A 12809-nucleotide genomic window follows, 5' to 3' on the forward strand; every position below is an offset into this window, starting at 1 on the left:
TCAGAGCATTGAGGTTGCAGGAGAAATGGTCATCTGTCATTTAATACGCTGTAACCAATGTGCAGCTAAAACAGGTGCATTAAGCACAGCCAGTCCTCAACCAAAAGTTGTCGCCATTGAGTATGCATTAGACGAAACTGTGAACTAAATACTTTCGAGACAAGTATAACTGTGCTCTGTAGTGTGTTTCCTGCAAGATTATTCGTGAAAACTGTTTGTAACTCCACATTACTAAGATATATGTCCAGGGCTGTTGCCAAGCTCAAGCTGATTTGTTTTTGATGTTAAAATGTGTTTCTTTTAAGGGAGTGGAAAACTTTATTATAAAACCATGAGCATCAAAGTCTCCCACATATGAGAAGATGGATTCATAGTAATATTGTAGCAATTTAGCAAACAAGGTATTGTAGACTTAAGGGGTAGCCCTGTTAACTTGCTTTCTAGCATAACAAACAAAGGAATCACCTCTTGACTGAAGTTTCTACCAGAAACTATCAAAAAGATCATCAACTTTCATAAAATTTGGTGAATTCTTGTCCAAAGCTCGAACTGTGAGGAGAGAATTACTCTCAATCTTGAAATTTGGAACCAATTCATTGTCATCAAAAAGAAAATGCTAAAGAGACATTCCTGCTGGTATATTGCTGGAGCTTGGTTCTGGGACCTCATTGCTTTACTTGCAAACTGTTTCCATCAGAACAAGATGTGTCCGCTTGTATTCACTATGAAACATACCATATTATAACTTAATTTCCATAACTGACATTGGTGCCTTAATGTTACTACAAAAACTGGTTTACCATAACTGTCAGAATTGGCCTTAAGTACAGAGTCATCTGTTGTAGCATTCCAAGCCCCTGGTCCCTCCTTCATTATCCAACTCATAATTCCCCTGGGACGTATCGCATTAATAGTTAATAGCAGTTTTTCTCCATATATACATCAAGTGGCCGCTTGTAATCACAATGAAAATACAAAAATATTTAAATAAAAAATAGGTGAATATCATATATTTCTGAGGCATATTTGTAACCTTTTAGTCATATATGATTGATTTGGGGTCATTAGCAGATTTAGTAATTTCGAATTATTTTTGGTTGAATTTACGGTTATTGTAATTTCTGAATCCGACCAAATAAATTTCTATCACTTTGTTCTTTCTCCCAACAACTTGATTACTGATTAGTGTGATCATCACTTTTACTTGGTGTCATATTGACATGGTGTTTTATTTTTTATCTTGATTTATTAATTTATATCTAAATTTTAGTTAATTATTTTTTATGTCCATGCATTATAAACTTGACATGGCCTCAAGTTCATGGCTCTTGTTTGCTAGACTTATTTATGTCCATGGATTATGAAGGGTTTGTACAATTATATGTAATTATCTCTTGAGTTTATTATCATGAACACATGCTGTATATAATTTGTCTGATTTGTGAAGAATGTAATTAGGGACCTTCTGTTATAGAACTAATTGTGAATCTACTAGTTTGTTGAGTTCGAATGGCGCACTTGTACAGAAGCCCGAATGTCACTGCATATTATTTACGTCAAAAGATGTTATGATAAAATAAAATATGTTAAAAGGGGAACAAAGAAAATAAGCATTGTTTCTATGCACCATTCATCATCTTTTCACTCATTAGTGTCCAATATCAGCCAGCAGGCAGAGCCATTCCCCTACGAAAAGCTTATCGCAATTGAGGTTTGGATTGAAGTCACTAAATTCATCCATTGTCAAATTGAACTTCTGAGTTATACTGAAGCAAGTTTCCCCAGCTGTATGATCGATGAAACTGGTACAAAACAGTACATCTTTTGCAGTTACTGATTCACCTGCATTATCTGAAAATTCAACAACACAAGATATTAATGACATGTTCATAATAAGTTGTTCAAACGAGAATTAGAATTTGATGATTATTGGCAAAAGTTACTTACTGCTGAACACTTGATTGCTCTCGGCCTTTTGAACAAAGAGGAGCACATGATTTCTGATATGTTGCTAGACTTGATCATGATTTCTGTTCTTTTTCTTTATCTGTTTCCGATACTTGCAAGCAATCCATGCAGTTTGGATGTTATATATAGGTATAATCTTGGAGCGGAAGGGTGAATAGTCCAATGAAATTAGCAAGGGGGTTAAAAAAGTAACGTTGATTGCAATGTCATGTGTTGCAGAACCAAGATTGTACAAGAACAGCACGTTTTAAATATACCACAGCAAAATAGAAATAACAAAAGCTCCAATTGTCTACTGTGTGTGGACTGTTCTAGTGAAGTATTCGGCATCTTAGCTTCGGTAATTCACCTTTTACTGTTTCCAAACACACAACCTGTGTTAACGATAGTCATTTTACTTCATTTTTTGACTTATTTTTTGACTTTTTTCCTGATAATTTTTGGGACGTCTTTTTGAGACCTCAGGTTATACGTATTTTTTGGGATATCCTGAGGTTATTACCAATTAAAGAATGTGCCACAAAAAACCTCAGGTTATGAACTATGACTTATGATAATGGCTTTGGTTCTCTCTTGCTGGAAAAAAAATCTCATACAATAGTATTCACTATTCAGTATTTTCTCTGCTAGAACAGCAAACTGAAATTATTAAGCAAAAATTGTTGGTTCATATAAAGATAAAAATTTCTATACATTTTGTGTTTTCCCTTCACAGTTAGTTTTCCAGCTGAGATCAATGATTTATGATGCAAAGTAACGGTGCATAAATATTATCCGGTACAAAAATAAGAACTCCCTACAGTCTACATATCTGGATTTGCCTCCTCTGCGATCACTGTTAGTGTCACTGATATATCATTAGATCGTTTTACGATGACCTTCAGGGGTTTCCCTACTTTGTCACCCAATATATCCGTGATCTGCAACATAAAACAGATTGTCAATCACAAATTGGTCATTAGCACCTATTATAGGCATCATGTTGTACAAATTATGCTTAATTCATGTCTTCCACTTGTTCTATTTTATTTTACAGGCGCCTCTCAATAAATTTACCAACCTGAGTAATGCTCTGAACTGGAATTCCATCAAATTCAACAACAACATCACCAGGACGAAAACCAGAGCGATCAGCAGGGGAGCCTGGAACGACCTGGTCAAGCAAAACTATCAAACATCTGGCATCGTGACAGTAAAATAACATCTTATCAAATATAGTACTACACATTTTGGGAATGAACATTCAAAAGCAAATCAAGTATCTGATAACTTCATACTTAACCTATGTCTTCCTGAAATATACCAAGGCAAGACGAGAGTACGCAAATAGTACATACATACTCGGCAATTAATCAGTTTGTGCAGCATTTCAAATTAGACTATTTAACTTTTCAATATATCATAATGCCAGAGGTACAATTCCGCTTGAAACATACCGCACTGGTTAATTTCGTATGAAAAATAAATCTGAACCACAAGAATCTGTTATGTGGGGGGAAAAATAAGTTAAATTTACTTGACTTCATGTCAAATAGGATTAGGGGGAAAATAGACAGAGGACATACCACAGGTACTAGAACACCTTTACTCACAACAGGAAACGATGGATCTCTTTCCTTAAGTTGAGCAACAATCATATCATTAAGATCAAGCATTTTCAGGCCAATCCAAGGTCGAACAACCCTCCTGCACATAACCGTAACCCAGATGTTAATATCACTCACCGTGTGATTTTCTTTTTCAATTTTGTTGTGCGTGTGAAATAAAGTGACAGTTAAAATAATTACTCTGCCCACAAGAAAAATGTCAACTGGGCATAATTTAAGATGCCGCAAATAACCAAACGTATTTAAAGATGCATCATATACGCATTTTGGGATGTGTTTTAAGTTTTGACCCCAAAAATTCTTTTAGACATCAAAAATGTTGGCTAAACACATACTAGATTGGAAGGCAACTTTCCAGTGAAAAATAGAGATCAAAACAGTTGAACAAATGGAGGAAATCCCATACTACCCAAAATATTATACTACCGATTGTGTATATTATTTGTTTGTCACAACTCACAATTAACACAAAATGTTGAATAACTTTCTAAAAATCATCAGAGTAGTTGTGCATCTGCCAAAACTAAAATTATAAAAGGCCAAGCCATAGTGTTAAAGCACTTTTGTGGCTCCTTAGGGACTAAACCCCAGCAATATCAGCTATATAACCTATTAGAGATTTATGGCATCAAAAGCAGAAATGAAAGAAGTCCGATCTGACCAATTGCTAGAACAGTTTTATTGTTACACATATAGAGGAAATACTTGACCTACTATCTGTTTATATTTCATTCACTTGAAGTTGGAACTTAAAAGATAATGCTTGCAGCTTGGACAGCAAAACTTGAATTAAAACATTACACATAATTTGTAAAAACTCCCTTTAAGACAACAAAATGTGTGCTGGAGTAAAAATATGTCACACAACAACCTGGTTAACAATAAAGCTATGTGTCATGCTATGAGGATAAGTACTTGGGTGCTGGAAGTGGAAACTATACCCCTTTGTTTTGAAGTGCTCTACTATTTTAGTTACAGAATCAATAGGAACAGAAAATGCTAGTCCATCGGCCGCTGCCACCTTCATTATATTAACACCAACAACTTCTCCATCAATGTTGACAAGGGGTCCACCAGAATTACCCTGCAGCCATATATTTACTGTATTTTAGGGGAATACATTCATGTATTAACTACATAAACACTGGATAGCATTTAGAACTTTCCTTAATAACTCCAGCATAGGCATGTAGGTCTTATGTTACGCATCTCATTTTTATCACAGTTATATTACCGCATTAATTGCACAATCTACTTGCAAGTATTCTCTTCGCATTCCTCCAATACCCAGATCACTGCTCTTACGATCAACACAACTGCAAAAAATAAAAGTAAAATAGAGGGGGTCAAGCATTATTTTAATTAATACACACCACAGCGATATTTTCTTATGGAACATAATCAGAATGATACTTCCAACTTTTTCCTAAATTGGACAAATAATTTAAAATGTTGCCATATGTTTACTACACTACCTAATAATACCCGCAGTTATGGTGTTTTGAAGTGTAAGGGGACAGCCTACAGCTACTACCCACTCCCCAGGGCGTAGCTTCCTTGATGAACCAAGCTTTGCACAGGGAAGCGGAGTTTTTGAATTGATCTTTACAATAGCAATATCTGAATGCAAATCAGCATTGACAACTGTACCCTCAAAAGTTCGACCATCTTGCAAAGTCACCTCAACCTGAAAACACAAAGCTGAGTTAATTTAATATTATACTAATTCAGCACAAAAAATTATATACACTATTACTGTACGGTATATGCCAATAAAAGAGGCAAACTGGAAACAAATGTAGGAAATAGATGAGCTAGTGGTAGCTGAACAGAGTGGAATGGGTCTGTATGTCAATTAGTATTATGAAATATCAAAATCAAACCAATTCAGAGAGTCAATCAATGGCTAATTTCTTATATACACAAATTGCAAATAAATATGTCAGTGTATATAATTATTGCAAGAGATATGAAAGTGACAATCGATGTACAACATCTTGATATGCCTTTGGTAGGTTTTTGATATGCCTTTAGTTGTCTGCATCTACCATCTTGATATGCCTTTGTGACCTTAAATTAAACTACAAGACCTCTTACAAAATACAAAAAGGCTATGGAGCAAAAATGCATTAGCAGACAGACCTTGCCTTTTGATGAAGTACTTAAGTACTGAGAATCCACAACCACATGAGCACAGGTCAGAATAGTACCATCTTTGTCTATAATAAATCCAGAGCCCATGCTCTTTCCAACAGTAAGTCCCTGATAACCTGTCAACAAAAAAATCATAAGCGATGAAAATAGGAAGAGAAAGAAAAAATACAAAAATAAGAATTAGCTAGTACCTAAACTTACCACGCGGAACCGACAAATTTACTACAGCAGGACCAACCTTTGCAGCAGCATTGGCAATTGTATCTCTGCCTAAACATCCACAACAAGGTTTTGTACCATCTCCACCATCTAATGGGGCTGATTTTTTTGCATCCTCAGATGGAGCTGATTCGGCTGAGGCAAATCTTGAAAAAAGAAATGGAAAATGTCCTGTAAACAATTTCAAAGATGTAATATATTAAGCTATCAATCTGAAAATCACATACATTATAACAACTTAATTATAATACGTAACAACCATCACAAATATCTCAATCCGCTTCACCTTTAGCTGAAACTACCAATAATCATATTCTCAAATCACTTACAATGTACAAAAAAAGCTCAAGGAGGAAACAAACCATATTTTGAAGGGTCCATAGATGAAAAATACTGATGAGGAAGCATATCTTGCATAACCAGCCATGACGAATGTAACGTATCTCGAAACTGTACAGGCATCACACCGCACACAGATGTCTCTGCAGTTCAACCCGACAAAATAATATGAGCACAAGGAAAAACACATTTGTGTTCCAAGATTTTAAGAAAACAAGAAGTAAGAAACCATAACTAAAATTTCAGCCATAAAGCATGTGTTTTTTATAGGTCTAGCAATTTCAGTCTCAAGTCATGTTCATATCCATATATGTGCCAGTTTCTTGTCTTCTAAGACTTACCCGAAATTGATAAAAATGCATATATAAGCTTGATAAAATAAAATTATAAAAAAACTAACAATCATGTTATAGCAGGTCCATGTCTGTCATCCTGCAATATTATCTATGCAAAATCTGTGTCGGGTTCTGGGTCGTGCCGGATATTGCCACCACCCAAACACCCTCCCTAGTCTTTTTCATTACATTTCCAAGAATATAGAACATAAAAGTAACAATTAAAAATGTACTAAGAAAATTGCTCACCATAATTACTGGCATTGTTAGAGTAAATGAGGCCTGACCCAACAGCAACCATAGCCCCCAAACGAAGTGGAGCTCTTCTCTACAAAAAAAAACCACCAACAATTTCATCATTACAAGCTCAAATTTTGCTAGAATCCAACAGTTTTAACACCATAAAAATTGGAGCTTAAAGCTCAGATTTTTACACTCTTTTCTAGCTAAAATAATGGGTGAAAGCCAAGATTTGACAAAACGTACCAAAAGATAAGACATGATGAGGAGAAACTGGAAGATTTTCGGATGGGCGAGGATTGATCAGCTGCTGCAAAACCCTGACAAAAGCCCCAACTATAAAACTCCACAAACTTCTAATTGGCTTACAAATCTACGAATTTTATTTTTTATTTTTTTTACGAACAAGGTAAGTTTTATTAAAACCCGAAATCACTTTGCAAAGCAATCTCTAACTATGACTTTTTGTTTTAATTTCACTAAATAATATCATTCATCTCAAATTTATAATTAAAATAGATACATTATATAGTGTATTTTTTAAAATATTTACTAAAATATTTTTCGGTTTTTATTATTAATCCTTCCGTCCTATATAATATTCTTTAAATTCGATTTTGACATGATATTTAAGGAAATTGGAATAAAACAGTGTTGGAATATGTAATTTTATTAATTTTGAGACCATATATATTATTTATTTTTTTTGAAAATAACAAGTTGAAACCCTTCTTACTAGGGAGTGTGTGGTGCGAATCGGTGCCAATCGATGCGGTTTTAGCTTTCTAGGATAAAACTGTAACTGAAACCATAGATCTTTGATTTATGTAATTTTTTTAATTTTGAGACCAAATATATTATTTATTTTTTTTGAAAATAACAAGTTGAAACACTTCTTACTAGGGAGTGTGCGGTGCCGATCGGCGCGGATCGGTGCGGTTTTAGCTTTTTAGGATAAAACTGTAACCGAAATCATAAATCTTTGATTTTTAAAATTGAAAATCGAAACGCAATTGAACTGTCAGATCGATTTTGATTTCAAAAAGCTTGATTAAGTTTTGATTTTAAAACTGCAATAAATAAAAGTAAGAAACATATTTCTAATTAAAATAATAGAGAATTTATATTGATTCAATATATAAACTCCAAGTTTAATAATGGACTACATTATTATATTATCGATTTTAAATAAGATTAGATTATAATGAAACTTATATATCATGATAGAGGTAGATTAACGACTCAATTGGTGAAAGAACTCGTTCTCATAAAACAATTTTAACAAAATAACCTGAGCCCAATTCAACCCACTTCCTACTAACCTCATTTGCCTCCATTTTACTTTGTTTATGTTAAACTAGTATACATGTCATATATAAGTAGTTATATAAATTATGTGTAATATACATATATATATATATATATATATATAATAAATTTATTTTAATAATCGATTTGGTTCGGATTTTTTCAGTTCGGTTTTGACTTAAAATCAGAACCACAACCGTTATAATCGGTTCGGTTTTTAATATTTCGCTTTCGAATCGGTCCGTTTTTATGCGGTTCGATTTTTATCAATTTCGGTTTCAGTTTTAATTCGATTTCTTACTCACCCCTACTTCTTACATATGTCACACAATTTATTTACATAAATTTTTTCTAATAAGTAGTTGTCTTTCCAAAATGTTTAACTTTTCTTAAATCCTTATATTCGATAATTATATTATTCAAATCATTTGTCTAAATAATAATATTAAAATATATCTCGTAAGATTGAAATTCCCTCCTACCATTGAGTGGCTTGACTAAGAGCCTTTAGTTTATGACCGACTTATGTAATAAGTTGATAGTTTAAAATGTATGTTTTAACTTATTAATGACTTATGTTAAAAATATAAATACAAAATAAAAGTGATTTATAAATAATTTATGTTTTATGAGTTGTTTTGTCAAAAAAATTTGGAAAAAAATTAAGTTAGTGAAAAAAGTACTTCAAACTAACTTCTAACTTTAAGTCAGTTTCTGATTTATTTCTAATCTTAAAATGGATTCTTGTTTATGACATTAACAGACATAATGGGGGCGTTTGTTTCCGACTTAAAAACTGGGCTTCTGGTTTATAAGTTAGAAATACTTATTTGTACCGTTTGTGTGAAAAATAAGAAACACTTATAAAAAGTTAGAAATGCTAGTTTTTGTTTCAAGGCTTCTATTTATTTCCCAAACACTTTAATCACTTATAAGTCTTAATCCGCTTCTAACTTCTAGTCCACTTTTTTATTTTAAACTCAATCAAACGGTCCCATTATTTAGCTTAAAGTCAAAATGACTTAACATCCAGATTTTTAACCATAGGCAATAGGCTCTGAATCGTGAAATGAAGAAATCATTCGGTTCTTAAACGAATTATGTTATTATAATCTAAAAAACCATTGCTGTTACTAGAGAATAAGAGATCGTTTGGGTGAGTTTAAAATAAATGCTTCTTGCTTAAAGTAAAAAAAGTGAAGTAAAAATTAAAAGTTAGAATTTAGTTAAAACTTATAAGTGATAAAAAGTGTTTGGTAAAAAATTAGACGTCATAAAATAAAAGTTAGAAATCCTAACTTTTTATAAGTGTTTCTCGATTTTTTACACAAGCAGTGCGAATGAATGCTTCTAATTTAAAATTTTAAGAAGAAGTCGCGCCCAAACACCCACTAAACAAGTTTTTCATTAAAATAAAATATAACATAATTGCAAATTCAGTAAAATCAATCAGAAAGGATAATTATACATATGAGGGGTCACGTCACATTTATTTCAGAGAAAATAATTAAATCGATCAGAAGGTGACAAAAGTTGACCAGGTCGTACATTATACAAGTGGATCATGGATGAGACGTGTTTTGGTTCACAGACACGGAAAACGAACCCCACAAACTCTATTCATTTTCTATTGTTTCTATCAAATTTATTTTTTAGTAAATTTTAGTTTCATAGTAGTATTAAAAAGCTGGTTCTATTATTATGTTGATATATTACATAGATGCTTTATCTACCTTTACTAAAAGCGAAGACAACTCAATCTACTCACTTTTCTTTGTCTCTTAGTTTTGGGTTTTGGCATATCACTTCAATATACAAATTACTTTACGCTCGTTTGGGTTAACTTAAAATAAAATAATTTTTTAACTAAAGTAAGAGAATGAAATAGAAATGAAAAATAAATTAATAATTATAAGTTAATTTAATTTTTGAAAAATAAATAGAAATTATAAAAAGAAGATAACATTTTCTACTTTCAACTTATTTCTCATGACTTTTTAAAATACTTCTTATTTTTTTTATAAAAACTAGTCAAGAAAATCAGAAATAACAAGTAACTCATGCTTCTCTTACCCAAACAAGGACTTTATTTCTTTCTTAATTTTGTATATTGTTCGTATGAATAATTAGCACATGAAGAATAATTTTTTGGAAAAATCAAAAATACCATTTGTATTCTAAAAATGTTCAATTTAGTAAAAGATTTCTGATTAATCTTTGAAAAAGTCACCGATTTATCCTATCGATTTGATTAAAATCTCCAATTTATCTAAAAAATCTCCGATAAATCTCTTATAAGTTATGACTTCTAAATTGATAAATCAATTGATCAGTTCTAATCCTTCATACTATACACAAATAAATTGGATGTTTATTATATACAACAAACCTACTTGATAGGTCGTTTGGTTAAATTTAAAAAGATGTATTTTTCTTAAAGTAAAGAAATGGACAATAAATGAAAAATAAATTAATAAGTGATTAAATTGTTTTAGAAAGAAGCAGAAGACCTGAAACGAAAACTAACATTAAGTTTCTTATAATTGCTTCTTAATTTTTATAAAAACGAGTTAAAAAATGGAAGTGGGCTTCTTGTTGAGAAAAGTCAGAAGTTCGTCTTGCCAACAAGCACTATGTAGTGTTGATGAATAATTTAGTTACTTAAATAATAATATGATGAAAAAAATGAAAAAATTATACTATATTATTCAAAATAATCGATTTCTGCTTATCCCGATATTTATAAAAAATTCTATAAACTCGGATATTATGGGTAACATCAAACTAATGATTGTCAACAACACACCTAAGCTTTATTTCCATTAAGGATCAATATTATAAGAAAAAGAATTAGAATTTAACAAAGTAGTGGCCATCCATAACAACTCTTAAAGATTTATGACCAAACTCAAAACCCCAAATCTCCTTATAACACAAGTAGCTCTCCTCACATTTCATTCAACACACACACATTTCAAGAAAAACACACACACATGGCAGCTTCTTTAGGTTTTCATGCAGTTCTTGCAGTAATGATCATCACCATTATGACACTATCTCTACCATCCCACTCAGTTGAAGCAAGTGGGCCACACCAAAACTCCATTGGGTGGATGCCCGCCAGATCCGGCTGCCGCGGAACCGTCGCCGACTGCCTCCCCGGCGAAGATGAGAATGAGGAGTTTGGGCTTGACTCAGAGTCAAACAGGCGCATTTTAGCATCCAGCAGGCATATCAGCTACGGGGCGCTGCAGAGGAACAATGCGCCTTGCTCGCAACGCGGAGCTTCTTATTATAATTGTAAACAAGGTGCACAAGCCAACCCCTACAACCGAGGTTGTAGCGCCATTACTCGTTGCAGAACCAATTAAGTATCCACTGATCTTTTTAAGAAAATTAAATTTCGATGTTTATTTTTTTGAAAATAGCGTTATTATTTGTTGTATACAAATTGCAAAGAGAGATTTGTGATGAATATTTTCTTGTTAATGATAATGCATTATTCGAAGCTTGACTGATCAAGAATGTGACGGGACCAGAATTCCAAAAATCGGTAATTTTGAATGTGACAGAATTAGAATTCTAAAAATCGGCGGTTATGAATGTGACGGAACTAGAATTCCGAAAAATCGTTAATTATGTGACAATATAAGCAGAGAAGATGGCATATTTTATGGAGCATAGTAAGGTTCAAGATAACTCTTTTTGTTGAGTAAGTGAAGATTATAGTATGTAACATAATAATTGGGCAATAATTGTTGTTTGGTGGCAACAAGTGATTTTATAATCTGTGCACTCTGTATATGCTTGTTTTCACTGTCATTGACTGGTTTTGTTTGATGATGAGATTGGTGTTTTAAATTACGAAAATGGCAGTAGTTAATGTTATCTTGTTGTCAGTTCATAGTTGGTATGGTTGATACTCTCTTTAACCGAAAGGACTATCTGCAGTGCTGTAAAGTTACCAATTTATAGCACTATAGCACAGAGGCTTCATGTCCTTTTTTTCAATTCTTTACTTGTGAGTTTTAACTCGCCTATGGCTCTTTGTGAAAAGAACATGATCATGAAATAGTTAGTGGGAAATGTTAGAGCAGGCCAATAGTTTCTATTAGTTTGCTGGAACACTCCTATGGAAAATTCAGTTTTAGATTGGAATACATATCTTACTTAGCTGTAAGGAGCAGAGGAGGAATGCATGATTTTTATTTGTATAGATTCTGTGGGGAGACTACTTATTTCCGTGCTTAGCATCATGATCTGTTTCGTGGATACAAAGCATGATAAATATGTTGTAACATTTTAGTTGCATAATACGCAGACCTCTTTGGGATTTAAATGTTAGCCTTTAACATTGTGTTTGCATATACCTCCTTGAGATTCATATTTCAAGCAACTAAATTATTAACTCAAGCATCAACAATGTGATACAAATTTTAATTTTCGTTAATCTGACTCGTTAATCATAAACTGCAAGCCACCTCGTAGACTGTGAGTTGCATGATTCAGGAAGTACTATCTTTCAAAATTCAAGATAGTTCATGTAGAAGAGGTTGAATCCGTAAACTGTTTGTAGGTAACTGGATGTTCTCTTCGACAAACTAAACAATGTTACATGAAAAGCATAAATTATGCATCT

At 32.7% G+C, this 12809-nt stretch overlaps 1 protein-coding gene across 1 annotated transcript; it reads right to left on the bottom strand.

Annotated features, from left to right (window-relative positions):
• Positions 1-2613: 2613 nt before the first annotated feature.
• Positions 2614-7256, bottom strand: LOC108224612 (putative protease Do-like 14). The gene is made up of 11 exons (XM_017399287.2): positions 7109-7256; positions 6872-6950; positions 6311-6430; positions 5931-6119; positions 5718-5845; positions 5051-5262; positions 4810-4891; positions 4517-4659; positions 3534-3654; positions 3029-3121; positions 2614-2888 (listed from the first exon to the last, which is right to left on the bottom strand). The coding sequence occupies exons 1-11, from the start codon at positions 7121-7123 to the stop codon at positions 2772-2774; spliced, it is 1299 nt and encodes a 432-aa protein (XP_017254776.1). The 5' UTR covers positions 7124-7256; the 3' UTR covers positions 2614-2771.
• Between the last annotated feature and the right edge of the window lie 5553 nt (positions 7257-12809).

This window comes from Daucus carota, chromosome 6, assembly GCF_001625215.2.
Source record: "Daucus carota subsp. sativus chromosome 6, DH1 v3.0, whole genome shotgun sequence".
In the NCBI taxonomy this organism is placed as follows: domain Eukaryota; kingdom Viridiplantae; phylum Streptophyta; class Magnoliopsida; order Apiales; family Apiaceae; genus Daucus; species Daucus carota.

What these genes read in the sequence shown, in the direction of transcription:
- LOC108224612 (XM_017399287.2), bottom strand. An exon ending in TAGATTGTGCAATTAATGCG is followed by an intron (nt 4,660 to 4,809) that starts GTAATATAACTG and finishes ATATGGCTGCAG; the next exon opens with GGTAATTCTGGTGGACCCCT. An exon ending in AAGGTGTTCTAGTACCTGTG is followed by an intron (nt 3,122 to 3,533) that starts GTATGTCCTCTG and finishes TTGCTTGACCAG; the next exon opens with GTCGTTCCAGGCTCCCCTGC.